We start from the raw sequence: 27,505 nt of genomic DNA, 5'->3' as shown, positions 1-27,505 counted from the left end.
TGTCTTGGCCGGGTGAAGATGACCGGGTGATATTGGCCGAGTGAAGACGACCGGGTGATCTTGACCGAGTGAAGACAACCGGGTGATTTTTGCCGAGTAAAGATGACCGGGTGATCTTGACCGAGTGAAGATAACCGGGTGGTCTTGGCCGGGTGAAGATGACCGGGTGATCTTGGCCAAGTGAAGACGACCGGGTGATCTTGACCGAGTGAAGACAACCGGGTGATTTTGGCCGAGTAAAGATGACCGGGTGATCTTGACCGAGTGAAGACAACCGGGTGATTTTGGCCGAGTGAAGATGGCCTGATGGTCTTCTTTTTTGGCCGGCCGGGTGATCATTTTATTTGGTCGACCGGGTGGTCATTTTGTGGTTTTGTCTTGAAGATTTGTCAAGAAGTCTAGCTTGAAACCATTATTTGAGAGTCTTTTGAAAGACATTTCATGAGAGTTGACTCGGAGCTTGGCGCGTGAATTTGCTTGTAGGCTTGGGCCTTGTGTATGGACTTGATGTTTTGTTTTTTTTTTCTATCGGGGTGTTATTTACACCATGTGAAAATAACGGCATAACATATACTACTTAACTTTCTCGTCAATGTCCTCCTCAAAGTAAGGATACTAAATATATTTCATTAAGCTAGTCAACCAATTCAACATGCATCATGTAATTTATTCATAATAATATGTCATGAATAAAAAGTTCAAGGTGGGAAAGAAAGAAGACACTACAAAGTGGAAGGTCAACATCCCAGGGTTTCTCGTAGCTTCAAGTACTAGTGTCTGCAAGTGTCACCATTGATGTGTCGCTAGAAATCTGCGACTCATATTTTGGAGTCCACGATGCAGAATTTCCATTATCCATATTTAGCCATTGACTATAGTACACAACTTTAATTGTTCACCCAACATATGTGGATTAGTGGATTTCTCATAGTTGGTGTTGCTAAGCATGCAACTATTTTGATGGTAAGAGATTATGATCCAACCACTCAATACGACGATCTATTATTAGACTGTACTCTTAGGCATTGCGTTAAACTGTACTCTTAGGTATTGCGTTAGACTGTACTCTTAGGTATCGCAATGCAATTATATGGTATCTCAATTGGGTATGTATATTTTTAGGTTTTATAGTTTTGTTTTGTAAATTCATAACCCATTATATTATTATGAGCGTTTTAGAGCGTCCCAAGATATGTTCTCAGAGAAGAAACAAATGCCACATTATTCAGAGGTACAATCTTACCATTTTAGTATTTTGTGTCACTAGGTTTGATGACATACACTAATAACATGTATGGTTTGATGACATACACTACTTGGTTCTAATTTTTCTCTGAACTACGGTTTGTAAGTTTATCTTTTTTTTTTTCATTTTAGCATAGGATCTTCGTAAGTTTAAACTTTTGAAAGAGTGAGATGTACTACCGCTGAATTCAAACTCAACACGTCATGGATCTCTTTCAGAAGTGTGGGCATTCACGTCATTTGGTGTAAACAAATAATTTAAAAAAAATAAAAATTGAAGCATTCCTCGCAATCGACGGTCTCGATCCCCACCGCCTGATGAAATCAATGACAACCACGACGAAGCAGCTATTACGCCTCTCGCTTCACGCCACTCGTCGGAACGCCGTCGCGACGGTGATATCCCGGCGGCGATTTCTCCACGAAGGACCGGACACCGTGGAGGAGCTCCTCGATCGCCACCTCGCGAAGGAGAAACGCAAACCCTCAGGAGACGGAGACGACGACGAGTCCTCGACTCGGCGGCGACTCACGAGCACCCGAAGGGAGGCCCTGAGCCTCTACCGCGACGTCCTCCGAGCCACTCGCTACTTCGTCTGGCCAAACCCCCAGGGCGTGACGTGGCGCGACGTCCTCCGAGAGAACGCCCGCAAGGAGTTCGACCACGCGCGATTCGAGACCGATCCGGAGGTCGTCACGCGCCTCCTCATCGGCGGCCGAGACGCCGTGGAATCCGCCGTCGAGAAGCTCGTCGCTCAGATCGAGAAGGACAAGGCCTCACGGCCGCGATGATGACCAAACCCATCGGTTTGTTATCTTCTGTGTTGTATCGTTCTTTTAGGAAAAATAATGCAGTTCATCTATTTGTTAAAATGCGTGACTGAATAATTATACATATCTTAATAACAATAGATTGTTATTTTACACCAAAAACGTGCGAAACAAACTTGATTGAATAGCTTAGCGCAATCATCCATGGAGATGATTGGAAGGTGTTTGAAAGCATTCGGCGGTGTCTTCGGTCTCCTCGTCGGCCTCTGGAATTCGTGGTGGCGGTGGCGGAGATGAGAAGTCTAAACACATTCCCTGCACAACTTGCTCGTAATCGGAGTCAGGGACTAAAGTGAAGTCCTGAGAAGTCAACTGGTGATACTCCACAAGCTGTTCAGGCATTGGTTTTCCCTCACCAGATTCGCGTTCTCGTTCGCCAGCCTCGATTTCTCGCCCAGCAATGCCTCGAGTTGAAGCCTCACCTGCCACCACCACCAAACACACCACTCAACAAAAGAAAACGAGAAAAAAAAGGAACAGTTTGCAAAGTTATGGTTTTTTTCGTTTTACCAGGTCGTCTTCTTCGGGTTTCATTCCTTTATCGAGGCCGTCCCTGAGTCTTCTGTTCTCTTCCTCGAGGAGCGAGCACCGCTCTTGCACGAACCCCAGATCCGATTTTATGAACTTGAGTTCCCTCGCCAACGACGATGCTTTCGCGGCCATGGAAACCGCGAGCTGGTTCAACAAGTTTAGGCAATTCAATCAATCAATTAATCAACCAACCACCGCTGACTAATTATTTGATATTATTTACAAAAGCTCAAAGAAAAACCAACATTTTTTGCTTTCTTGAGCTTGCCATCTACTGATTCTTGCTCTTTCTCGCTCTTCGAGTCGTCTCTTTGTTCCTCCGAGCAATGGCTGCTGTTATATTTCCTCTTCACTCCAGCATTATTCGGTTCCTCTATCTCGTCCACTTCTTTGCTTTCTTGCCTCTTCAGCCCGTCATGGAACAATTCTGATAGCGTCGGCGGTTTTGCTAGATCATTGGCTCCCTATACAAAGTTCGAAATCAAGATCAAAATGAAACCCAGATTCATATAGATCGCTACTTGAGACTCAACCTGAAGTGCGGTGTCCAAATTGCTGGATAGCTGAGACAGTGTTTGAGCGACCGAGTCGAACCCTCTCATCAAAAGCAGCGCGTCTTCTTTCGATCTTTTCGTTCGCCCCGATGATGAATCTCCGACACTCTATTCATACATATCCATGAATAAAGAGAGAGAGAGAGAGAGAGAGAGAGAGAGAGAGAGAGAGAGAGAAGAGTCCGAGAAAGGCAAAGTTGAGAGAGCTAACGATCTGGGTGGCGGTGCAAACGGGGTGTGTGGAATTTTTGCGATCATCGTCGGGCTTAGAGCTGCGTTCCTCGAGAAGCACGTCGATTCGGGTTCGGAGGGCGCTCCAGAATCTCTTATCTGAAGATGGGCTGAAGATTGGAGACCCAACTGAGTCCTGCACAGATGAGGCATGAGAAACGAAGATCAGTGAATGACAAAGGACAAGAAGAAGAGAGACACTTTGGATAGAGGTTGCCTTGTTGAGGAGGATTGGTGACGGTGTCTCTAGAGAAGCTGCCATTAGGGAATCGTAAAGAGAGAGAGAGAGAGAGGGAGAGAGTAACGGCTAGTTTTGAAAGGGTCTTTATGAAAGAGAAATTTCATTAAGTGGGCTTAATAACCCATTAAATATCTCATTTAGACCCTAATATTGAAAAATATCCCAAAATGGACTTTTGTACCATAATCGGACAAAAATACCCTTATAATCTATTTGAACTCATCTCATTCCCCCCGAAACTCATCTCTCTCTCACTCGCTCACTTCAAAAAAAAAAAAAAAAACTCTACGATCGTGTACGAGGGGATATGACGGCAGACGATCTTGTACGAGTCGGTACGATAGAGGACGATGGCGTACGATGGAAATGCTTCGAGATCCGGCGGCGGTGACGGACAGAAATCCCGAGCTTCAAAACCAAGTAAAAAGGTAAGTTTTCATGAAATTTCTTGTTAAACTTCGTTGAAAATAGTTAGAATAGGGTTTAGGACTTAGTTATTACCTGATTTGAGTTGATTTGAGGTGATTTGGGTCGGATTTAGATTGTTAGGGTTTGAAATTAGGGCCAGTGTACGATGAGATTGATGCATCGTAAGATGTACGATGCTGTACGATGTCGTACGATGAAATTCATAGAGCTCTACGATGCGATACGATGGTGTACGATGGGTTTATGTTTTCTAAAAAATTGTCGTACGACTCTGTACGATGTCGTACGACTCTGTACGATGTCGTACGATGCGGTACGATGCTATACGATGATTTTTTTAAAAAATTTAATTTCTTGTTTTACGATGATATACGATGCTGTACGATGCTATACGATGATTTTTTAAAAAAATTTAATTTCTTGTTTTACGATGATATACGATTCTGTACGATGCTATACGATGATTTTTAAAAAAAATTTAATTTCTTGTTTTACGATGATATACGATGCTGTACGATGCTATACGATGATTTTTTAAAAAAATGAAAGAGATCCCCGTATGCGCGGCGCGCGACTGTCTCTGCGCGGCGCGCGGTCTCGGGAAATTGAATTGTGATTTTGATTTAATGTTGTTGTTTTTTTAGGACAATTTAAACTACATATACAACGTCTCATTCCCGGGGCGTATCACCTACGGTGGGACGGGGATCTTGAAGCTTGTACGGAGTAGATTCGATGAGCTCGGGATAAAAGAACGAATCCTCGGGACTCCGTTCGAGCAATTTTTTACGGAGAGCGAGCTTGGTTTCTCACCGGTGCTCGTACATACTCTCCTTCAGAAGAAGATCGAGGCGACAGTACGGGGGGAGATACATTTTGGTATCGGAGGCAAACGAGTACGATTTGGATGCCTCGAGTACGCACTCGTCTCGGGGATGACTTATGAAGACGGTCCGACCAAAGCCAAACAAGACGAGCGAAACAACGATGGATTGATCACGGATCACTTGAACGGCGTTGCCGGAAGCAAGTTGAGCGCGTTGATCAGCGCGTTCACCATATTGTCGAAGCCCTGACGCTGCGTTCAAGCTCGGGCTGCTCGTATTCGTCTATGGGTATCTTCTGGGGCAGCCGGCCAACAAAGCCATCGATGAAAGGTGGTTGAAATTTCTATACATCGTTCAAGACCTCCCCTTCTTCTTCAAGATGCCTTGGGGAAATTTGAGTTGGGCAGAGACGTATTCCAGCCTGTCGGTGAACCTACGGCGTTATCACGAGACGCAGCAAAAGAAGTTGAAGGACAAGCCGGATGTGGCACATAAAGAGGCCAAGTACACATTGACGGGTAATCTCCATACCCTTCATTACTGGGCGTACGAGGCTATCCCAGAGATCGGGATGAGGTTCGGGTCGAACCAGGGGATTCGTGTGCCCCGGATGCACTCGTGGTCTAGTAATGTGCTCATAATGGGCAAAGACATCAAGGCGGTCTTGAATAAAAAAAACGGTAACTTTTTATTATTTATCGTTTATTAATGTATTTTACATTATTTTGGAATATTGGTAACGTTTATTAATGTATTGTAGGTGGGTGTTCTTCAAATGCTGAGACCAAGGGCACCAGAGAAAGAAATGTTCACTCTCCTCGAGACACAGACGAGCAAATGTCTGTATCCCATAGACGTCGAGGGAGAAGATGCGACAGAGCCGAGAGACATCGAAGAAGAAATAGATCGAGTCGCGACTGTTGCAGAAGATGCCATCGTCGGAGACTCCGACGACGAACACGTGTCAGACACTCCACGTGTTCGTCTTGCTCGTCCGACCACTCCCGCAATGAGATCGAGGCCCACAGCGACCTCTCGCGCCGACATTCCCGAGGCCTTTGTCATAACACGGGAAATGTGGGAAGAAATGCGAGCTTCCTAAGAACAACTGCGAGCATCTCAAGAACAACTGCTAGCATCCCAAAAACGAATGATTCAGTCACAAGGGATAGTCTTACGTTCTCTTTGCACGACCGACCGTAGAGTTGAGCGCATGAGTGTTAGACAGGTTAGATTTTGTGACAAGTTTAAATCAATTTAACGTTTTAGAGTTGAGTTTAAATTTAATTTAACGTTTTAAAGTTGAGTTTAAATTTAATTTAACGTTTTAGAGTTAAGTTTAAATATAATTTAACGTTTTAAAGTAGAGTTTAAATTTAATTTAACGTTTTAAAGTTGAGTTTAAATTTAATTTAACGTTTTAGAGTTAAGTTTAAATATAATTTAACGTTTTAGAGTTAAGTTTAAATATAGTTTAACGTTTTAGAGTTAAGTTTAAATATAATTTAACGTTTTAGAGTTAAGTTTAAATATAATTTAACGTTTTAGAGTTAAGTTTAAAATTTAGAGTTGAGTTTAAATTTTATTTTAACGTTTTAGAGTTAAGTTTAAATTTTTGTGACAAGTTTAAATTTTGTGACATATTTTATTACTTTGACTTTCAGCTTTCTATGTGGAGGAGGCTGAACATTTTGTTCGAGGACGCAACGGGCTTGCCTGGGGGTGAAATTCCCACGACCCAAGCTGATGGTCGTAAACGCCGGACCCCTCCTCCTCCTCCTCCTCCGGCGGCTAGTCAAAAGCCGGCGTCTCCATCGCATGAGGCAGAGCCGTCTTCTACGCATCGCGAGTCATCGAAGAAGTCAGAGCCGTCTTCTACGCATCGCGAGTCATCGAAGAAGTCGAAGAAGCCGTCTTCAACGCATCGCGAGTCGTCGAAGCGATCGGAGATCAGGCCGGTGACTTCTCCCAGGTTGTCGACGTCTTCGTCGAGTCCTCGTAGAGAAGACATTTCGGATAAGCTACGCCCGCTCACAACTCCTCTAAGGAAAAGACAGAAGGCACAGCTTACTCCGGCACGTCCAGATCGGCAAGTGCGACAGAAGACGTCGCGTTGGGCCGAATTCACTGATCCGACGAGGCCTAAGTATTTGGAAAAGCCGATCCCCAAGTTCAAGCCGTTGAAGGACGCGAAGCAAAAAGAGTTTGATAATTTCGTTAAGTGGGTGCGGATAAAAAAGTGGGACGGCAAGTTCATGGAGTCTGTTCGACTGAAGACGTGCGACGGAGACACGATTTTCTTCGACACGATATTGACAGAAACCAGATGGCTACATGATTCGGTACGTTATTATATAATTTCACTTTCCCTATCAATTTAAAATAACGCTATATGTTTGTAATGTCTCAGCATATTGATGCTATGATTCACATGGTTCGGGCTCGCCAACGAGCTCTCGACGGATATCGGCAAGACGTCCGAATCATGGATTGTCGGTGGGTCCAGCACGTGTACGGCCGATTCAGAACGGAAGAAGCGAACATCAAGAAGGCCATCGAGCTGGGAGCAGAGCCCGAACCCGTGGACTGGGACATGAGGGCAACTATTAGCCCGATGACTGGGTATAGGGACACCGATATTTTGCCTTGGGATGGTGCTCGCGAGATCCTGTTTGTCGTGAACTTCCAGAACATTCATTGGTTCACATTTCGGATCGACATCGAGGAGTGGACCATTACCGTCCTCGACTGCCAAAAGGATCTCATGCAGTCGTCGAAGCATCAAAAGGACTTCAATGAGCTGATGGAGGTACGTAAAATGTTATGTTACCTTAGAGCAACAATTAATTACATTATAAGGGTTACTTAACATTGTTAAAATGTTTATTATTCAGACTTGGAGTCGAGCATTTGCTAGGATTGTGGCCATAGGTGGTTTCTTCAAGAACCATAGCCACTCTTACCGGGAGAGTGAGCATGGTGAAATTAAGTTCACAAACCTGACGTGGGTCGTCGATGACACGGTCCCACAATGTGCATACAGGTAAACATGTTTACATTTTTTTACAAGTTTGTTTATTTTTACAAGTTCTTTTAAAAAAGTTTTTTTGACTACTTAATTGAACTTTTTTTGACAACTTTTAAACAATTATCTTTTTATTGACAAGTTATTTTAGAAGTTTGTTTTTTTTGTTACAAGTTTTTATTGACAAGTTATTTTAGAAGTTTTTTTTTTTTTTTTTTCAAGTTATGTTTCAACTTTTTTTGACAATTTCTTTTACTTATTCTTGTGTTGTAGCGGTGATTGCGGGATGTTCGCACTGAAGTATGTCAAGCACCTAGTACTGAACGAATCATTTGACACTCTTCAAAGTGTCAATATGAGAACGTTCCGGAAGAAATGGTGTGTGGACTTATTCTACAACCACCTTATCCCGTGATTTTGTATTTTCGGATGTTTATTTTTTATGTTTTTGGTTTTCTATCGAGATGATTTGTTGACTATTGATTGAATATGTTTTTTTATTGTACCTTATAAACATGTAATTCAATGAAAAGAGATTCACAAAAAAAAAACATCAAAAATTCACACATTCACAAAGAGACATGACACTCCATTAAACAAGATAAAAAGGTCACTCAAATAAACGTTAAAGTTTTAAACTTAAAAATAAAAATAACACAAAGTCTAAAGTTTTAATCCCTCCAAGTGCATGTTTTTCTGTTATGTCCCCTACCACCACATTTCCCGCATTTTCGTTGGACGACAATCTTTTCGCCTTGAGATGGGTATCGATTAATTCTTCTTCTTCCTTGTTTACTTTTCTTCGGTCGACCGGCTTGCTTCTTTTCAACGGGTTCCGAAACTTTCATGTTTTTTATCTCATCCGAGACATCCCATTGATCTTCATTGCCAACCGGATATATGGCTTCCTTGTACATCTCAATCCACGTCTCCTTCAAATAAAAGTCACTGCATAACGAGTACACGTCCACGCTTCGATGTTGGGCTGCTGCGATAGAATGCTCACACGGGATATTCAATTGTTGTGGTAGTCCGCAAGTGCATGTCTTCGCCATAAGGTCTACATCGAAATCACCTCTTATGTCTTTGACATGACATTCATATAGACCAAGTCCGTACGCATTGACGAACTGTGCCTTATTATTTAGCTGTGCGAGATCATTTTGCCACGTTGGTGTCAATTTTGTGTTCAACTTGTTCGCTATCTCTTCTCGTTCAAAAAACCAAGTTTGGAGTGTGAATCGAATAAACTCGAGCAACGTCGTAATGGGAAACGTCCTCGCATTCCTTGTTTTGTTGTTGAAGCTTTCTGCGTTGTTGCTCGTCATTAGGTCGTACCTATATAAAACATACTTGATTTATATAATCAACGACATAAAAAATTCAGTACAAAAGAAGTTCTAGACTCTTACCGTTTTCCAGGAAAGAAAGCTCTGGCCCACCGATCGACACCAACTTCTTCGAGATACTTTGCCATCTCGACATCCTTACGTCTCAACTGTCTAAAATTAGCTTCGAATGCTGTTTTACTGAAGGCGTAAGCCGCATCGTAAAGTTCAAAGCGACAATGGTCTGTCTTGAACTTGTGTTGGACATTCAGTTGTAAATGATGGTAACATGCTCCGTGAGGGATACCAGGAAACACAACATCGACACCATGTATGATGCTAACGTGGCGATCAGATATGAACGCCAAATTAGGTACGTCTTCACCGATAGCTTCTCGCAATCTTCTCAAAAACCAAATCCAAGAAGCATGACACTCGCTATCTACAACTCCGAATGCAAGTGGATATAATTGTGAATTCGCATCCATTGCAATTGCGCAAAGCAACTGTCCCTCGTATTTTGTCTTCAGAAATGCACCGTCCAATGCTATGACCGACCGACATGCTTTGAAGCCTCTACGACACGCCCCAATGGAAAAGAAAGCATACTTGAATTTGTCACCATCTTGCACAAAGTCTGTTAACGTCCCAGGATTCTTTTGCTTCAACATGTACAGCCAAGACGGTAACTTCTGGTACGATTGTTCCGGCGTACCCCGCACGTACCCAATAGCTTTCTCCCTGGATCTCCAAGCTTTCAAATACGATATGTTCACACCCCATCTTGTCTTCACTTCTTCCCTGACGTTATGCGCCGAATACTCCGCCATAGAGTTAATTGAGTACTTGTCTTTAAATACGTGACCGATGACCCATGGTGCCGCTCCTCGATGGCCCTCTGTTCGAACAACACGCCCACATGAGTGTTTACCCTCGTACGACGTAATCTCCCACATCTCAGACCACTGCACGACACCCCTCAACCTCCATGTGCATCTCTCGTTTTTGCATAGAACATACCATCTCTTTTTCGAAGAAGATTTCACTCTAAATTCGAAATTATGTTTCAACGCGTACAAGTGGATATGTTTCTTCAGTTCATGCTTGTTTTCAAATTGCTGCCCAATATATATTTCTTCTGAGCTACCTGTTACTTTCAAAGGTTAGTTAAACAATATGTGGTTTCATATTATACTTGAATCTCATTTGAATCCACTTAAATTACCTGTAGAAGAATGACTTGGATAATGACTCGGGTTTTCCTTCACAACATCATCGGCGCTGAACTCGGGTGCTTTCCATGAATAAGGAACGATAGGTGATCCGATCATCGGAGGCTCACGCTGACATTGACTCGATGGTTCACAATGACCCGTTGGTACCGTAAACGTTTCCACAAATTCTTCATATTCTTCGGGATTGGCGAATTCTTCAAATTCTTCACCTCTACCATTGTTATCTCCGTCATATCCATCACTATTCTCTTCATCACCATCGCTACCTTCGTTTTCATCACCTTCGCCACCTTCGTTTTCATCACCTTCGCCATCTTCGTATTCATCACCATTGTGTCCATCATATTCGTCACTGTTGTGATTACAATCTCTATCACGCCTGTATACTTCGTCACCGTTTCCGGCACCCTTGTACTCGTTAAACAAGTCATCGTCACAGCCACCGTCTTTGTTTTCAATTATAGGATCATTTTGTCGATCCTCGATAACAAGAGTATTCCGTCTCTTCTTCGGTTCATTGTGAGACACCATTCCAACTTCCACATCTTTCCCTTTACATACTCCTCGATACGCAATAGGTGCAATGACCTCGATCTGTTTCGGTACCAAACTTACACAGAGTGGAAATCTATTACGATATTTGTGCTTCATAAAATGCGAAACATCACCATTGTCCTTCAATACGGCAGGACCTACTGGATTTGTACCGACTGCATATGGGACTTCGAGTTTTAAGTCGAACGCGAATCTGTCTAACTCGAACTTCTCGTATAAGAAATCTACTAACTCCGTGTACGTTACCTCTTTCGGAATTACGAATGCACGAAATTCTGCATTGGTGAAAACCCATTGGTGTCCTTCCTTCTCCCAAGTGCCGTTAATCATGACAAAAACTGCAAAAAATAGTCAAACTATGCAAAATAAGCTTCTATATCGTACATCATCGTACAGCATCGTATACCATCGTACACCATCGTACAGAATCGTACATCATCTTACAGAAAGGCATCGTACGGCATCGTACAACATCGTACAGCATCGTACAACATCGTACAGAACGCAATTTTTATTCTAAATTTCATCGTACAAAAATTTAAATTTCATCGTACATCATCGTATACCATCGTACAAACAAGTTAAACCCAGATTTTGGACTTTGTTTTCAGATCTGATCGATTTTTTTTGCTACATTCTATCATATATAATCATAAACTTTGTAAAAATGATTAAGTTAGTAATCTTACCCATGATTCTTTTGAAACCCGCTTAAGTAGAGAGGATTTGAGTGGATTTGAGTGTGATTGAAATGATAAAAATGAAGTGTGAGAGATGTATAGGGTTCAGAGGGGTATTTTTGTCCGATTTTGGGTCAAAAGTCCATATTTAGATATTTTTAAATATTATGGTCTAATCTTGATATTTAATAGCTTATTAAGCCCACTTAATGAAATTTCTCTTATGAAAACGGGGGAGTTTAAGTAAATAAATATGGGACCGAACTCCGAAGTGGAGTTAAAAAGCTCTAACGTTCGGATATCTAATCAAGAAGCAAAGTCGATCTGGTCCACTCCTTTTTTTCGATTGTGTCTCGTTACTTTTGTAAGAAAAGTCTAAGTAGATAAATATTAATTTTGATATTAAATGTGGCATCTATTTTTAATTATATACTTGAATTCTCCTTTTTTTTATATAATATACTAAGGTCTTGAAAAAGTTCAAATAATTGTCTTTAATTGAATCTTTTTCAAAGAATGTTGGTAAAATAATTCTGAAAGAACCTGCTATTTGTTTTGTGTTCGAGAAAATTAACAATATATTTTTTTTTATTTGCTTTCTTCATTTCCACAATAAACATTTGACCCATTTTTCATTTTCTTAAGTTTGCCTTCTATTGTTAAATATTAAATATAAACTAATAATTTGCAAAATGGTTAAAATAGATTTAAAATTATTAATATAGTAACTAAAATATAAAAAAATAAAACTACATAACGTGACAAATGCGTTATATAAAGTATCGATAAAAAATAATAAACAGTGTCAAAAGTTTTTATAGACAATGTGAAACTCTTAAAATGTCAACTAGACTATTTTGGTAATAAACGGAAAATTAGACTATGTTGCAAAGGATAACGGAAACTAGACTATTTTGCTAAAAAAATTAAAATGTCAACTATTTTACTAATTATTTAGATTTAAATGACTATTTAGAAAAATATTTCATTAAAGGGTCAATCGGCTAAATGGCCAAATAGAACTTAAGGATTTGCAAAATGGCCAAAATTTATCAAGTATAAGCAAAATAACCAAGCTGCGATTAATCCAGGCAGGATTAAATTTAATCCAGGCATGATTTAATCCAGAGATTTTATTCAACCCTAAAATTTAATCCTTGACAGCATGTAGAAGAAATCGTCCGAGCCAATCCAGAATCGTCGTTCTGTCCCTCGGCGTTTCGTTTCGCCTCCTATGGATCTCGGTAACGATCGCCTGGGTTTCGGCGAGCGTGACCTCGCCGGACTCGGCCTGATGTTCCGCCATGAATCGCCGGAGTTGATCGGTTGACATCCGATGATCGCTGTCGGAGAACTTGGCGAAGGCTTCAACGACGTCGCTCGGCGGCACGGTCTCGGTGAGCTTGAACTTCCGTTTGAAGTACTTGAAAAACTTGTAGCTGTTGTAGCTCTGACTATTGCTCGCCGCCTCTTCATCAGCCACGATCTCGAACGTGTTCTGTTTGGGATTTTTGGGGAAGGATTTTCGAATTGGTTATTTTGCCTAACCTAATGAAACTATGACTATTTTGCAAAAGCCATAGTTTGAATTGGTTACTTCATACCATTTTTTCTTCATTAAAACATAACACTTTTTTTTTTCATCAAGCAATATATTCAAGGAAAAATGGTACGAAGTAGCCAATTCAAACTATGATTTTTGCAAAATAGCCATAGTTTCATTAGGTATAGCAAAATAGCCAATTGAGAGTACTATGACTTTTAATCCTGCCTCGATTAATTTTAATCCAACCTTTATAAAGCTTACATTCTGTCTTTATAGTTCATTGAGATTAAATTTAATCCAGTTTAGATTAATTTTACGTTGGCTAATTTGCTTATAGTTGACAAACTATGACTATTTTGCAAAAGCTTAAGTTCTATTGGGCTATACAGTCGTTGGACTCTATATTCAATATAGACATTTTGTTTGTGCTAAATGTGATTTCATTTAGTTTTTAGTTTTAATAAATAAAGGAAAAAAGAAAAAGAAAAGAAGAAGTGAAGAAACGATACCTTTATCTAGAAGCATAGGAGCTGCTGGCTCTAACGAACTCGAGAAAAAATGGCGACTCTATCTTCCACATCATCATCATCCACTCTCCTCTTCCACTCTCTCTCCTCCAAAACTCCGTCAACCGCCAATGCCAATCGGCTTCTCTCTCTTCTCCGCCCTAATTCCTTCTCTCTCTCCTCCTCCTTCGCCGCCGCTTCTTCCTCCCTCCTCGCCGCCACGCGTCGCCCTCTCATCACACCACCGTCGTCTTCGTCCTTCGCCTCCATCACAGCGACCGCCGAGAAGAAGAAAGTGCTGATCATCAACACCTACAGCGGCGGCCACGCCGTGATCGGCTTCTACTTCGCCAAGGAGCTCCTCTCCTCCGGCCACCACGTCACTGTCCTCACCGTCGGCGACCAAGCCTCCGACAAGATGAACAAGCCTCCGTTCAGCAGATTCTCAGCTATTACTCTCTCTCTCTCTCTCGTTGATGCGTTGACCGAGTTTGACCTCAATTGACTCAATTATATGGTTGTTCAGGAGATAGTGAGCGCCGGAGGAGAGACTGTGTGGGGAAATCCGGCGGAGGTAGGGAAGGTCTTCGCCGGAGCGGCGTTCGATGTGGTGTTGGACAACAATGGCAAGGATTTGGACACTGTTAGGTCATCTTTCTCTTGAAAAACCTTTATGTAACCAAACAGAGCTTAATTAATTAGCAAAGTGCTTGATTAATTTGGTGCCTTTTGAATATTAGGCCAGTGATAGATTGGGCCAAAAGCTCCGGAGTGAAGCAGTTTCTGTACATCAGCAGCGCCGGAATCTACAAGCCCGCCGATGAGCTTCCTCATGTTGAAGGGGTACAATTGTGATTAATTATATTTCTTGATCCCTTTCTGAGTTTTCGTGAAATGATTCTGTTTTATTTGTTTATAGGATGTAGTGAAAGGCGACGCCAGCCACGTGGCGGTTGAGAAGTATATCGCGGAGGCTTTCGGGTCGTGGGCGGTTTTTCGTCCACAGTACATGATTGGGTCCGGAAACAACAAAGACTGCGAGGAATGGTTCTTCGACCGTAAGTCCAAAAATTAATTAAACGTTGAAAGATCAATCTTTGGGCGCTGTTATTAGCTTTTTCGTAGAATCTTGAAATAGGCAATGTTTTAATAATATTTAGTAATTAGTCAATATTAATACTTGATGCAATAAGATAATTACCTTTATTTTTTTTTCTTTATTCTTTGCTAAAAATAAATTAAATTAAAATAATTTATTTATACATAAATGCTCTCTCTATCTTCGTTACATTTTTAGTCATGACGAAGGTAAAAAAACAACATTTTCACGACTGAGCTTCGTCGAACATTTGCAGAGAGATTTTCGGAGAAGAAATTTGAAAAAGGAATATTCTTCGTTGTATTAAAAAATAATGATTACAGAGTATTTATAACACTGAGTTACAAAACAAACGACAAAGAAACTGAATAAAAGGAATAAACGACAATAACTAGCTAAAACGACCTAAACCAAACTATCTATTCCAATACTCCCCCTCAAGTTGGAAGGTAGAGATTCTTGACTGACAACTTGGAAATAATAGATGTCAAAGTCGAAGAAGGAAGCGGCTTAGTAAAAGCATCATCTAGTTGATGATGAGCTCTCAAAGGCAAAAGCTTCAAATCCCCACGGCTTAAATGATCACGGACAAAGTACAAGTCGTACTCGATGTGCTTTGTTCGTTCATGAAACGAAGGATTTGACGCAATGTGCATCGCCGCCTGGTTGTCACAGTATAAAACTGGAGAACTAGAACATGAGACCTTGAGATCTCGGAGAAGTTGCTGCAACCAAATAATCTCTGAAGTTGCAGCAGCCATCGCTCGATACTCAGACTCGGCTGAGGAGCGGGAGACCGTATTCTGTTTCTTGGACTTCCATGACACCAAAGCTCCTCCTAAGAAGACACAGAATCCCGTGACTGAACGCCGAGTGTCAGCGCAGGTTGCCCAATCTGCATATGAAAATCCCTGTATCTGAGTTGAAGACTTTGCTGGATAAAACAACCCAAGCCCCGGAGACCCTTTGATGTATCTGAGCAAATGATGAACATCTTGTAAGTGAATATCACGAGGAGCTTGTAAAAACTGGCTCAGAGAATGAACAGCATAAGTAATATCAGGACGCGAAATAGTCAAGTATAATAAACGTCCTATTAAACTTCTATAATGCTTAATATCCTCTAATAAGACACTAGTTTCAGAATTTAAAGAATGTCTAGGATTCATTGGTGTATTGACTGGTTTTGAATCCAAAAAACCATAATCCTCAAGGACTTGCAGGGCATAGTGTCTCTGACTCATCACAATGCCAGTATGTGACCGGGCAATCTCAATCCCAAGAAAAAACTTCAAAGGACCAAGATCCTTCAGCTTAAACTTGGTATGCAAGTAAGCTTTCACACCATTAATGACCAAAGGGTTTGGACCTGCAACAATGATATCATCAACATATAATAATATAGCCACAAAATTATCTGAATTACCCTTGGTAAAAAGAGAGTAATCAGATTTTGATTGAACAAACCCATGATCAAGAATAGACTTGGTGAACATGATATTCCATTGTCTAGATGCCTGTTTCAAACCATATATAGACTTATGCAAACGACAAACAGGCTTAGGACCAATATGATTCAGCTCCCCCTGAAGAGAATAACCTAGAGGAACATCCATATATACCTCCTCAAAAAGCTCACCATTAAGAAAAGCATTATTGATGTCTAGTTGGGCTAAACACCAATTCTGAGAGGCAGCTAATGCAAGAACAACCTTAACAGTAACTAATTTAGCAACCGGGGAAAAAGTATAAAAAAAATCAATGCCCTCCCTTTGAGTGTACCCCTTTGCAACAAGTCTGGCTTTATGCCTAGACATGGTACCATCGGCATTGAATTTGTTTGTGTATAGCCATCTGCAGCCAATGACCTTTTTACCAGGTGGCAGATTAACAATAGACCAGGTCTTATTGTCTTCCATGGCTTTGAGCTCATCATTCATAGCTTGTTTCCATTGTGGAAATTTACAAGCCTGATGATAAAATTGAGGCTCAAAGTGATCAGATATGGAAAGAACATATGACTTGTAATTACTAGAAAGGTTGTCATAAGAAAGAACATTAGATAAAGGATGCGGAGATGGATGATGTACACCTGATTGGTTGCAATGAAAATCCTTCAAATGGGTTGGAGGTGCTCTTGGTCTTGTAGATCTTCTGACTGCAGTGACTGGTTCAGGCAGGATACCAGGTTGAAGAATGGATTTAGGCTCAGAGTCATGAGCCTCTTCAACGTCCTTGGACTGACTTGAGTGTGCAGAGTGATCTATGGAGTCTGTGAAACTCATAGGAACAGGTAAGACTAAATCCGGGAAAGGATCAGCTTGAGCATTAGTATTCTTTTGATCATGAAAAGGAAAAATATGTTCATGAAACACCACATCTCTAGAAATAAACACTTCTCTGGTGATCAAATCGAGTAACTTATACCCTTTAATATTAGGTGGATATCCAATAAAAACACACTTTCTTGCCCGAGGTTGGAACTTAGTTCTATGAGCCTTTAATGTAGAGGCAAAAACAAGACATCCAAAGACCCTTAGAAAATCATAATCAACACTCTTAGCATAAAGAATTTCATAAGGACATTTTTGAGAAAGAAGAGGACTTGGAGTCCGATTAATCAAATACACAGATGTGAGAATACACTCAGACCAATATTGAATGGGAACCTGAGATTGAAAATAGAGGGATCTTGCCACATTCAATAAATGTTGATGCTTGTGTTCAACCACTGAATTTTGTTGGGGTGTCTCTACACAGGAAAATTGGTGAATAATACCTGTCTTAGAGAAAAAGTCAAAAAAAATCAATTCTTTGGCATTGTCAGAACGAAACTGTTTAATTGTAGTAGAAAATTGGTTAGAAATCATAGCACAAAAGCGAGGTATAATAGCATGAACATCAGATTTGTTTCTCATTAGATAGATCCATGTAAACCGACTACAATCATCAACTAGTGTCAAGAAAAACTTGAAACCAGTGTGAGAGGTAACAGAATATGGCCCCCATACATCACAATGTATGAGATCAAACGGTTTACTAGCTAAATGATTATGAGAAATAAAAGGAAGACGTCTTTGCTTAGCTAAAGGACAAATGTCACAGGGTACATTCTTATTTCCATTAGTAAAATGTAACTTGTCACGCAAGATATCAAGTCTTTTGAAGGAGAGATGTCCTAATCTGTTGTGCCAAGTGTGAGATGAAACATGGTTGATGCAATGTTGATTCTCACTGCTTAGCACATACAAATCATCGACGGTCTCACCCTTGCCAATCATCTTCGTCGACTTGATATCCTGAATCATGAAACCAGTATCAGAAAATGTTATAGTGACCAGAGAACTTCGTATCAAGGCACTGACTGATATCAAATTAAACTTGAAACCAGGTAAAAACAATACATCCTTGAGCACTAAATTCTTAATGTACACATCACCATAACTATGTACAGGGATCACAGTATGGTTGGGTAGAGTCACTGTGGAATTATGCAGAGGCTTAAAGGTATGAAAACAAGACTTATATGCACAGATATGTCTAGAGGCTCCTGAATCTAGTATCCATGAGTTGTAAGAGTGTTTAGAAAAACCTGTACTGTTAGAATAACAGTATGAACCTGTAGAGAGAGTGGTCATGTTGATGTTGTTGGATCCTTCAGGCGCACTTGGTGCAGTCAGCTGATTGGAGAGAGCACTGATCAATTGGTGAATCTGATCAGTGGTGAGGCTTGCCATCGCATTGGTTGTAGGGCCAGGATTGGCTTCAGAGGTGTTGCCTGATCCCTCAGCTGCATTTGCCTTGAATCTTGATTTGTATCCTGGTGGGAAGCCATGGAGTTTGTAACACTTATCCACGGTGTGACCAACCAGCTTGCAGTGAGTACAGGTTGGTTTGTCTTTCTTGTTGTTGAACCGTTTTGGATCATCTTTGACCGCCATTGCCGTCGAGTTTGACAAATCTTGGCTTCCAAGAACATCAGTGCTGAGAGATCTTTGCTTCTCATGTTGTGTGGCCATTGCGAAAACCTTGTTGATTGAAGGCATTGGATCCATGAGAAGAACCTGGCCTCGAACATTGCTGAAAGACTCATTAAGTACCATCAGAAATTTCATGACATACTCATCTTGAACAAAATTGACCAAATCCTTTGCTCCTCCACATGAGCAAGGACAATCCGGCCTGAAATCAGCAAGTTCTTCCCACAGGCTCTTCAATTTAGTGAAATACATGCCAACAGTCATCTGATCTTGCATTAGATTCATGATCGCTCTTCAGCTCAAAAATCCTCGGCGCATTACTCTGTTGGAATCGCTCTTCAAGATCTTTCCAAATCGATGCGGCGGAGTCGTTGTAGATCACATTTGATGAGATTTCCTTGGATACTGAGTTGAGCATCCACACAATGATGATATCATTGTTTCTTTTCCAAGAATCGAGGCGATTTGGTTCGGAATCACTCGGTTTGGGGATAGATCCATCAACAAATCCGAATTTATTCTTCACAGAGAGCGCGATCTTCATTGATCTCTTCCATGTCGGATAATTGTCTCCTGTGAGCGCATTTGTGACAAGAATTTGTCCAGTAGTGTCGGTGTGATGCAGAAAGAAAGGATCTAGGGTTTCTTCATTGAGAAACCGTCGCGATGTGATTCCCGTCGCCGGAGATTCGTTCTAAGATTCTTGAGTCGCCATTGAGGAAAAGAAAACGAAGAAGAAGGATAGAAAAACCGAAAGTCTGCTTTAGACGGAGGTGGAGATGAGCGGAGCGAATTGCTCTGATACCATTTCACGACTGAGCTTCGTCGAACATTTGCAGAGAGATTTTCGGAGAAGAAATTTGAAAAAAAGGAATATTCTTCGTTGTATTAAAAAATAATGATTACAGAGTATTTATAACACTGAGTTACAAAACAAACGACAAAGAAATTGAATAAAAGGAATAAACGACAATAACTAGCTAAAACGACCTAAACCAAACTATCTATTCCAATAAACATCACACTTAATAGTCTATTAACAGTTATTACCAATTAATAGTTATTATTGACTATTAATTGCGATTTTAATGTTCTTGACCTCTTTCCATGGCTAAAAATGTGGAGAGAGAGAGATAGAGAGAGAGAGAGAGAGAGAGAGAGAGAGAGAGAACTGAAATTCTAATAATTAGAGATTTTGAATAATAAATTGAATTTTATTAAGTTCGAAAATAAATTATATTAAATAATTAATGAGGGTAAAAATGGTATAAATCATGTGCCACGTAAGCATAATGACTAGAAATAAAAAAAATCACAAACATATGATAAAATGAAATTCTCAAGTTTGAATAGACTTAATCAGTTATAAATCTCTTAATCTTTTCCTTAATATTTTTTGGGTGTAAAAAGCAGGTATTGTGAGGGATAGGCCGATCTTGATCCCGGGCTCGGGGATGCAATTGACGAACATATCTCATGTCCGGGACTTGGCTTCCATGCTTTCCGTGGCCGTGGAGAAGCCCGAGGCCGCGAGTGGCAATATTTTCAACTGTGTGAGCGACCGCGCCGTGACTTTGGACGGCATGGCCAAGCTCTGCGCAAAAGTTACCGGTCGCCACGTCAGCATCGTCCATTACGACCCGAAAGCTGTCGGATCCGATGCCAAGAAAGCTTTTCCGTTTCGTAACATGGTAATAAATGTTGTCTACCTTTTTTTTTTTTATATATCTTCTTCTTTGTATTAAAAATTGTTGTGCGATTGGATCAAACACACATTCACTCAGACGGCCAAGCACGGTTTGGGATCGGAATTTGCAAAGAACAATAAGAACACAAGAAATTTTACCGTGCATCACTGTAAAACACAGCTACGTGCACGTTGAGCTCTGGTGACGGAACTCGCTGACCGATATCGGGGTTACTACTCAAACTTCCAAGGTTTTTGTTACAGAGATACAAATCTTGACCGAGAAAACAACCAGAACAACACAGCGATCAAGAATAGAGATATTCTCAACCGAACTCTCAACAAAAACAGATCACAACTCTGGAATCCCAATTTCTCTCTTGATTGCTCTCACTAGAAGAAAACCCTAGAAAAGATGAAGATTAATCGAATGACTCTCGCTCTGACTCTTGGTCTTCGATAGCACTCGTTATATCTTCACGTATATCCTTTGCTGCAATCCTAACCGCTCATCTTTTGGTCATCCAATGGTTCTAGTCGTGTGGTATAAAATGACTCACAGCGAGCAACACAGAGAGGCTGCTACAAGCTGTCGTTTTTCACCCTACACGACTTGAACCAAATACCTGTTGATGGGCTGGGCCAGGTGTGTATCCAGGCTTCACACTTTTACATTCTCCACCTTGAAGTCTGAATGCATACCTCTTCGATATCAGTCGCATATTATCTCGTCACCATCTTCGCTCACTCACCTTCCTTTTATCCGATGAACAACAAATTCAAGCAATGCTTGAACTTTGTGTTCGTAACCACCTTAGTTCCCATGTCTGCCGGATTGTCTTCTGTCGGAACCTTCTTCACGTCGATCTCACCTTCTGCCACTTTGTCTCGCACGAAATGATATCTGATGTCCACGTGCTTCGTTCTTTCATGGTGGATCGGGTTCTTGCTGAGATGAATAGCACTCTGATTGTCGGAGTAGATCACAGCCTTTCCTGATAACAGCTTTGCTTCCTCGAGCATTCCTTGCAGCCAAATGCCCTCCTTTGTAGCATCTGCAAGTGCTACATATTCTGCCTCTGCTGTGGATTGTGCTACCAATGGTTGTAGCTGCGATTTCCAGCTGATGCAATTTCCTCCAAGAGTGAAATAGTATGCAGTTGTCGATTTCCTTGAGTCTCTATCACCTGCAAAATCAGAATCAACATACCCAACAAGATCAAGTGACTCATATCTGCGTTTGTAATTTAAACCAACAAAAATAGTACTATTAATGTAACTCAAAACCCATTGGAGAGCCTTCCAATGTTCATGTCCAGGATTGGACATGTAACGGCTCAGCTGAGATATGGAGAAGGCCAAATCTGGGCGAGAGCTGATCATTGAGTACATAACAGACCCAATCACACTGGAATAAGGCACATTCTCCATTTTGGAGATCTCTGACAGAGTTCTTGGGCACTGGTGCCTTCCCAACAAGAAATGTCCAGCTAGAGGAACATGTACATGCTTGTGATTTCTATGTCCATACTTGTCAATCAGCTTCTGCAAATAAGCTGACTGATGAATCTTCAGCTCTTTCTTTTCCCTGCATCTATCAACCATCATACCCAAGATTTTTCTCACATTTCCCAAGTCTTTCATATCAAACTCATAACTGAGTTTGTCTTTCAGCTCTTTTATTTTAGACTTGGACTTACTGATCAAAAGCATGTCATCTACATAGAGAAGTAAGTACACAGGGCAGGTATCACAGGAAAAATAGAAACAAGCATCATAATTGCTTCTATGGAAGCCAATGCTCACAACAAAGCCATCAAATCTTTTATACCACTGGCGAGGAGATTGTTTTAAACCATACAATGATTTCTGAAGAAGGCAAACCCAATCTGAGTGTTTCTTGTCATGGAAACCCTCAGGCTGCGACATGTAAAGTGTTTCCTCAATTTCACCGTGTAAAAACGCAGTTTTAACATCCATTTTCTCCACCTCAAGATCAGAGTGTGCAGCAATGGATAGCATAATCCTGATAGTCTTATATTTCACAACAGGGGAAAAAATCTCATTGAAATCTACCCCCTCACGTTGGGTGAAGCCTTTTGCCACAAGCCTTGCCTTATATCTCAAGGGTTCTTTAGGGGTTAGGCCATCCTTGATCTTAAACAACCACCTGCAATCTATGAGCTTTCGGTCTGAAGGTTTAGGAACTAATTTCCAGGTTTGGTTTACGGCTAAGGATTTCATCTCATCCTCCATTGCTGCAAGCCACAAGGACTTGTCCTTGGATTCTATAGCCTCTTTGTAGCTGCTCGGTTCCACCACTTGGATCTCATGAGCAGTCACTAAGGCTGTGAAAACCAAATCAGCAAAAGAGTACCTATTGAGGGGTCTGATCTCTCTCCTACACCTATCACGAGCTAACTGGTAGGTCTCTAGCTCTTCTTGATCAGTTCTATCTAGCTGGTCCACTTGAACATGTTCATCCTCGCCATCTTGAATCCCTATAGGTTCGGCATGTTCAAGCTCAGGGTCAGGTTCAGGCTCTATGGGTTCAGGGTCCAACTCCACCTCAAGGTTTGTGCTATCGGGGTTTCTGGAGTTGCTAAGGGTTTCAGGTTGGGGTCTCTCTGGTTTTTCTGACTCACGGCAAGGAAAAACACTCTCATTGAAGATCACATCCCTACTCACAATGATCTTAATGCCCCTACCTCCTAGTTCCCATAACCTATAGCCTTTTGTCCCACTAGGGTATCCTAGAAAAACACATCTTATGGATCTAGGGTCAAGCTTGCCTTCACGGGTGTGTGCATAAGCAACACACCCAAACACACGGAGATGACTCAGGTTGGGAGTTCTACCAGACCAAACTTCTAAAGGTGACTTAAAACTGATAGCACTTAAGGGGCTTAGGTTAATGAGATAACAGGCAGTAGCAAGGGATTCACCCCAAAAGGGCTTAGATAAACCAGATGTAAAGAGAAGACACCTTACCTTTTCCAAGATTGTACGATTCATATGCTCAGCCACTCCGTTCTGTTGAGGCGTGAGTTGGACAGTTCTGTGCCTTACAATCCCCTTGCTACTGCAATACTCATCAAACAAATAGTTACAGAATTCTAGGCCATTATCAGTTCTGAGACTTTTAACTTTCTGATCAGATTGGTTTTCAACCAAAGTCTGCCAATTTTTAAAATTTTCAAAAGCCTCATCCTTAGATTTCAAAAGATAAGTCCAAACCATTCTACTAAAGTCATCCACAATAGACAGGAAATAACGATACCCTACGTGAGTGGTGGTCTTATCTGAGCCCCACAAGTCAACATGAGTATATTCAAGTACATGTTTGGATAAGTGTGTGCCCTTAGAAAATTTCAGACGATGTTGTTTCCCCATAATACAAGTTTCACAAAAACTGATGTTGGTAAATTTGTCCTTAGCAAAACTACCTTGTTTGCCGAGGATCTCAAGGCCCCTCTGACTCATGTGTCCAAGTCTGAGATGCCATTTATCTTAATCTGCAATGTTAGTGGAAACAAGAGAAACAGGGGCAGAGAAACAACACTGTGAACCACATAAGATGTACAAGCCATTGTGTTTCTTTCCTGTGAGAAGAACCTTACCACCCTTACTTACTGTGAGGAGTCCATTTTCTGCAACACTCTTGTAGCCAAGGTCGTCTAGGGTACCCAGGGAGATGAGGTTTCTCTTGAGCTCTGGTATTAGACGCACGTTGGTGAGGATCAGATTTTTGTTGTCCTCAAGCTTGAAAGAGATGCTGCCGACCGCCATGACCTTCCAGGGGTGGTTGTTGCCCATGTACACGGTGCAGTTCTGGACAGACTTCAAATCTGAGAACCAGTCTGCATAGGGACACATGTGGAATGTGCAGTCAGAGTCGAGAACCCACTCCTTCGAGCGTACATTGTCTGAGACATTGAGGACTTCAAAGGCACTGTTCTCAGTGGCCTTATTGCCTACCACATTCGTCTCGTTGCTGTCACTCTTCTGTTTGTTCAGCCACTTGTAGCAGTCCTTCTTCACATGGCCAGGCTTCTTGCAGTAGAAGCACTTGCGTCCTTCAGTCTTGCCATTGCCGGCATTCTTGCCTTTCTTCTTGCCCTTCGGAGGATTGCTTGATGCGGCATGATCAGGCTTATCTTTCACGAAAAGATTCAAACCAGCACTCCTCTTTTGGTTTCTGAGTTCCAGCTCACGAGTTTTGAGGCCGGAAATAACCAGATCGAGGGAGGGAACAGTGCCAGTGTATTGCAGTGAATCTTTTACCACCGAGAAAGATTCTGGGAGTGAATTTAGGAGGATTACCGCCAGACTGGTGTCATCGAGGGATTGCTTAGTCCCCTTTAGGAGCTGATTCATCTTCAAGAACTCGTCCAGGTTTTCTTCGATTGACTTGGACGGGTCAATCTTGTAGTTGAAGATTGCACCTTTCAAGAACGCCAAGCTAGGGGCTGTCTGAACGGAGTAGATGGACTTTAGCTTCTCCCAGACTTGCAGAGCCGTCTCGGCGCCATCGATCTTCCGGAGAATGGCGTCAGAGAGATTCAGGATGAGGAGATTGTAGGCTTCCTCCAGAATCTCGTCCTTCTTCTTCAAAGCTTCCTCGCTCCACTTCTTTTCGTCAGGCTCTAGGGCTATGAGGACCTTGTTGTGGGAGAGGAGGGCTCGGATTCGCTTGCTCCAGCTGGCGAAGTCTCCTTTGCCGTCGAACACCGAAAACTCCATCTTCAAAGAACTCATTCTTGCGCGTTTGCAAGAACACACCACCGATTGTGCAGACAATTTCTTGGATGGTCACCGATCACCGAACGACCACCAGTACAACCCTCAAGAACACGGGATATCTAGACCAAACCCTAGACACGGGATTTGGGGATGGTGTTTTGGGAAAAAGACTCGACAAGAGAGGAATTGTGTTTAACCTAATGCTCTGATACCACTGTTGTTTGATTGGATCGAACACACATTCACTCAGACGGTCAAGCACGGTTTGGGATCGAAATTTGCAAAGAACAATAAGAACACAAGAAATTTTACCGTGCTTCACTGTAAAACACAGCTACGTGCACGTTGAGCTCCGGTGACGGAACTCGCTGACCGATATCGGGGTTACTACTCAAACTTCCAAGGTTTTTGTTACAGAGATACAAATCTTGACCGAGAAAACAACCAGAACAACACAGCGATCAAGAATAGAGATATTCTCAACCGAACTCTCAACAAAAACAGATCACAACTCTGGAATCCCAATTTCTCTCTTGATTGCTCTCACCAGAAGAAAACCCTAGAAAAGATGAAGATTAATCGAACGACTCTCGCTCTGACTCTTGGTCTTCGATAGCACTCGTTATATCTTCGCGTATATCCTTTGCTGCAATCCTAGCCGCTCATCTTTTGGTCATCCAATGGTTCTAGTCGTGTGGCATAAAACGACTCACAGCGAGCAACACAAAGAGGCTGCTACAAGCTGTCGTTTTTCACCCTACACGACTTGAATCAAATACCTGTTGATGGGCTGGGCTAGGTGTGCATCCGGGATTCACACTTCTACAAAAATATATACAACAGATTAGGCCACTTGAAAGTTGTTGAAATGTTAAAATTGCTATTTAATTAACGTTTCATATACAGTTAATGAATCTGACGTTTCTAAGTTAATTTATGTTAATGGCTACTTCGCAAAATTAACAAAACGTTGACCGTTCATCAAAATTTATATTTGTACGTGATTGGTTCGCTACATAACCTAAAAGAAAAGCTTAATGATGTTGTGTGTGTGTGGTTTTGCAGCATTTCTATGCGGAGCCGAGAGCTGCAAAGGAGCTTTTGGGGTGGCAAAGTACCACAAACCTTCCAGAGGATTTGAAGGAGAGATTCGAGGAGTACGTTAAAATTGGTCGGGACAAGAAGGATATCAAGTTCGACTTAGACGACAAGATTCTCGAATTGCTTAAACTTCCCGTGGCAGCTTAATTCATCCCAAGGATCGATTGCTTGTTTTTTTTTCTGTTCTTTTTCTTTATTGTTCATTTCTTTCCAAATTGAGGTTGGTGACACGCAATGGCTGATTCAATAAGAGTTGTGGCGCTACAATATTGTTAACACAGTGCCTATGAAAGTGAAAATACGGAATATAAGAGAATATAAAGATTGTTTGTAAAAAGGCTTCTTGATTCGGAAGTTGGACAAGTAAAAGCGAGAATGAAGATCTGACTGATGTATTTTATATGCAAATGTGGATTCAGAGGTGATATAATGAAATTGTAGAATAATAAAAAATAAAAAAAAATTAATGAACGTATAAATTTCAGAAAAATAGAAGTACCAGAATGCTTGTTCATGAGTTCTAAATTCTAATGCTGTAATACGCGTATAAACCCAGGGTATTTTCCTGTAGTTCACTCACAAGTCACAGCTAAACTATCGTGCATATTTTAGTAGTTCTAGTTCTAAATAAAAATTTAGTTCATTCCCTTAAATTTTTTGATGTACCATCAGTTCAGTCTAGTAATTTACCCTATCCCTATTAGCTAGCTTAGCATGATTTATTTGACTTTGGTAAGCTAAAGACACCATTCCCAGCCAAAATCCTTGCTACTTGAACTAGGTAATATATGTTAAGATACTGAGGTATCAAAATGAGAACTCATAACTAGACTTGAGTCCCTGATCCGATCATTCATACTATTTTATTACTTTTAAGGAGTCCCTTTCCTCTGTAGCGGACTGTCTAAACCTGTTCAGCACGGCCCGGGTGATTACAGGCTCAAATCGTAGCCTCGATCATCTCAGGCTCGGTCACACCTTCCTCGCACATCTTTTTAATATCCTTGTTATGCTAATATATATGGTACTGCCCGTGAAAAAAACACCCTGAATTAATATCATAAAATTATGATCACATAAACAGAAAACCAAGATTTTAACTCACAAGTGACGAGGAGCAGCTGCGGCGGG

The 27,505-nt window shown here is 41.4% G+C and overlaps 3 protein-coding genes and 1 pseudogene across 5 annotated transcripts; 3 read left to right on the top strand and 1 right to left on the bottom strand.

Moving 5' to 3' along the window:
- Positions 1–1,563: 1,563 nt before the first annotated feature.
- LOC149388639 (uncharacterized) lies at positions 1,564–2,037 on the top strand. The gene has a single exon (XM_089624508.1). It carries the CDS (start codon positions 1,564–1,566, stop codon positions 2,035–2,037), a length of 474 nt encoding a protein of 157 aa, XP_089480634.1.
- A 71-nt stretch (positions 2,038–2,108) lies between these two features.
- LOC149388638 (uncharacterized) lies at positions 2,109–3,714 on the bottom strand (annotated as a pseudogene). Its single transcript, XR_016300962.1, has 6 exons — positions 3,610–3,714; positions 3,373–3,528; positions 3,141–3,269; positions 2,853–3,071; positions 2,587–2,751; positions 2,109–2,498 (listed from the first exon to the last, which is right to left on the bottom strand). The product of XR_016300962.1 is annotated as an uncharacterized LOC149388638 (transcript).
- A 269-nt stretch (positions 3,715–3,983) lies between these two features.
- LOC149388637 (uncharacterized) lies at positions 3,984–11,212 on the top strand. The gene is made up of 6 exons (XM_089622485.1): positions 3,984–4,061; positions 6,554–7,231; positions 7,300–7,698; positions 7,784–7,932; positions 8,188–8,292; positions 11,167–11,212. The coding sequence occupies exons 1-6, from the start codon at positions 3,984–3,986 to the stop codon at positions 11,210–11,212; spliced, it is 1,455 nt and encodes a 484-aa protein (XP_089478611.1).
- A 2,530-nt stretch (positions 11,213–13,742) lies between these two features.
- Positions 13,743–26,790, top strand: LOC149388636 (chloroplast stem-loop binding protein of 41 kDa a, chloroplastic-like). Of its 2 annotated transcripts, none has more exons than XM_089621798.1 (6): positions 13,743–14,212; positions 14,291–14,412; positions 14,505–14,607; positions 14,684–14,822; positions 20,257–20,534; positions 26,339–26,790. In XM_089621798.1, the coding sequence occupies exons 1-6, from the start codon at positions 13,817–13,819 to the stop codon at positions 26,519–26,521; spliced, it is 1,221 nt and encodes a 406-aa protein (XP_089477924.1). In that variant the 5' UTR covers positions 13,743–13,816; the 3' UTR covers positions 26,522–26,790. The 2 variants fall into 2 exon arrangements, with proteins under 2 accessions (XP_089477924.1, XP_089477922.1); XM_089621796.1 differs by having other exon boundaries at positions 20,254–20,534.
- Positions 26,791–27,505: the final 715 nt, after the last annotated feature.

The sequence above is a fragment of the Urtica dioica genome, chromosome 8, assembly GCF_054948205.1.
Source record: "Urtica dioica subsp. dioica isolate 48M chromosome 8, U.dioica_male_clone48M_v1_H2, whole genome shotgun sequence".
NCBI lineage: Eukaryota > Viridiplantae > Streptophyta > Magnoliopsida > Rosales > Urticaceae > Urtica > Urtica dioica.
Note: the sequence above shows the minus strand (reverse complement) of the source record. Positions and strands in the feature narration are given on the sequence as shown.

Bases quoted from the DNA above. Each gene is read 5' to 3' on its own strand.
- LOC149388639 (XM_089624508.1), top strand. From the start codon at position 1,564: ATGAAATCAATGACAACCACGACGAAGCAGCTATTACGCCTCTCGCTT.
- LOC149388637 (XM_089622485.1), top strand. From the start codon at position 3,984: ATGGCGTACGATGGAAATGCTTCGAGATCCGGCGGCGGTGACGGACAG. The intron at 7,232-7,299 runs GTACGTTATTAT...GTAATGTCTCAG, and splicing joins CCAGATGGCTACATGATTCG to CATATTGATGCTATGATTCA. The intron at 8,293-11,166 runs GTGTGTGGACTT...TCAATACGGCAG, and splicing joins AGAACGTTCCGGAAGAAATG to GACCTACTGGATTTGTACCG.
- LOC149388636 (XM_089621796.1), top strand. From the start codon at position 13,817: ATGGCGACTCTATCTTCCACATCATCATCATCCACTCTCCTCTTCCAC. The intron at 14,608-14,683 runs GTACAATTGTGA...ATTTGTTTATAG, and splicing joins AGCTTCCTCATGTTGAAGGG to GATGTAGTGAAAGGCGACGC. The intron at 20,535-26,338 runs GTAATAAATGTT...GTGGTTTTGCAG, and splicing joins CTTTTCCGTTTCGTAACATG to CATTTCTATGCGGAGCCGAG.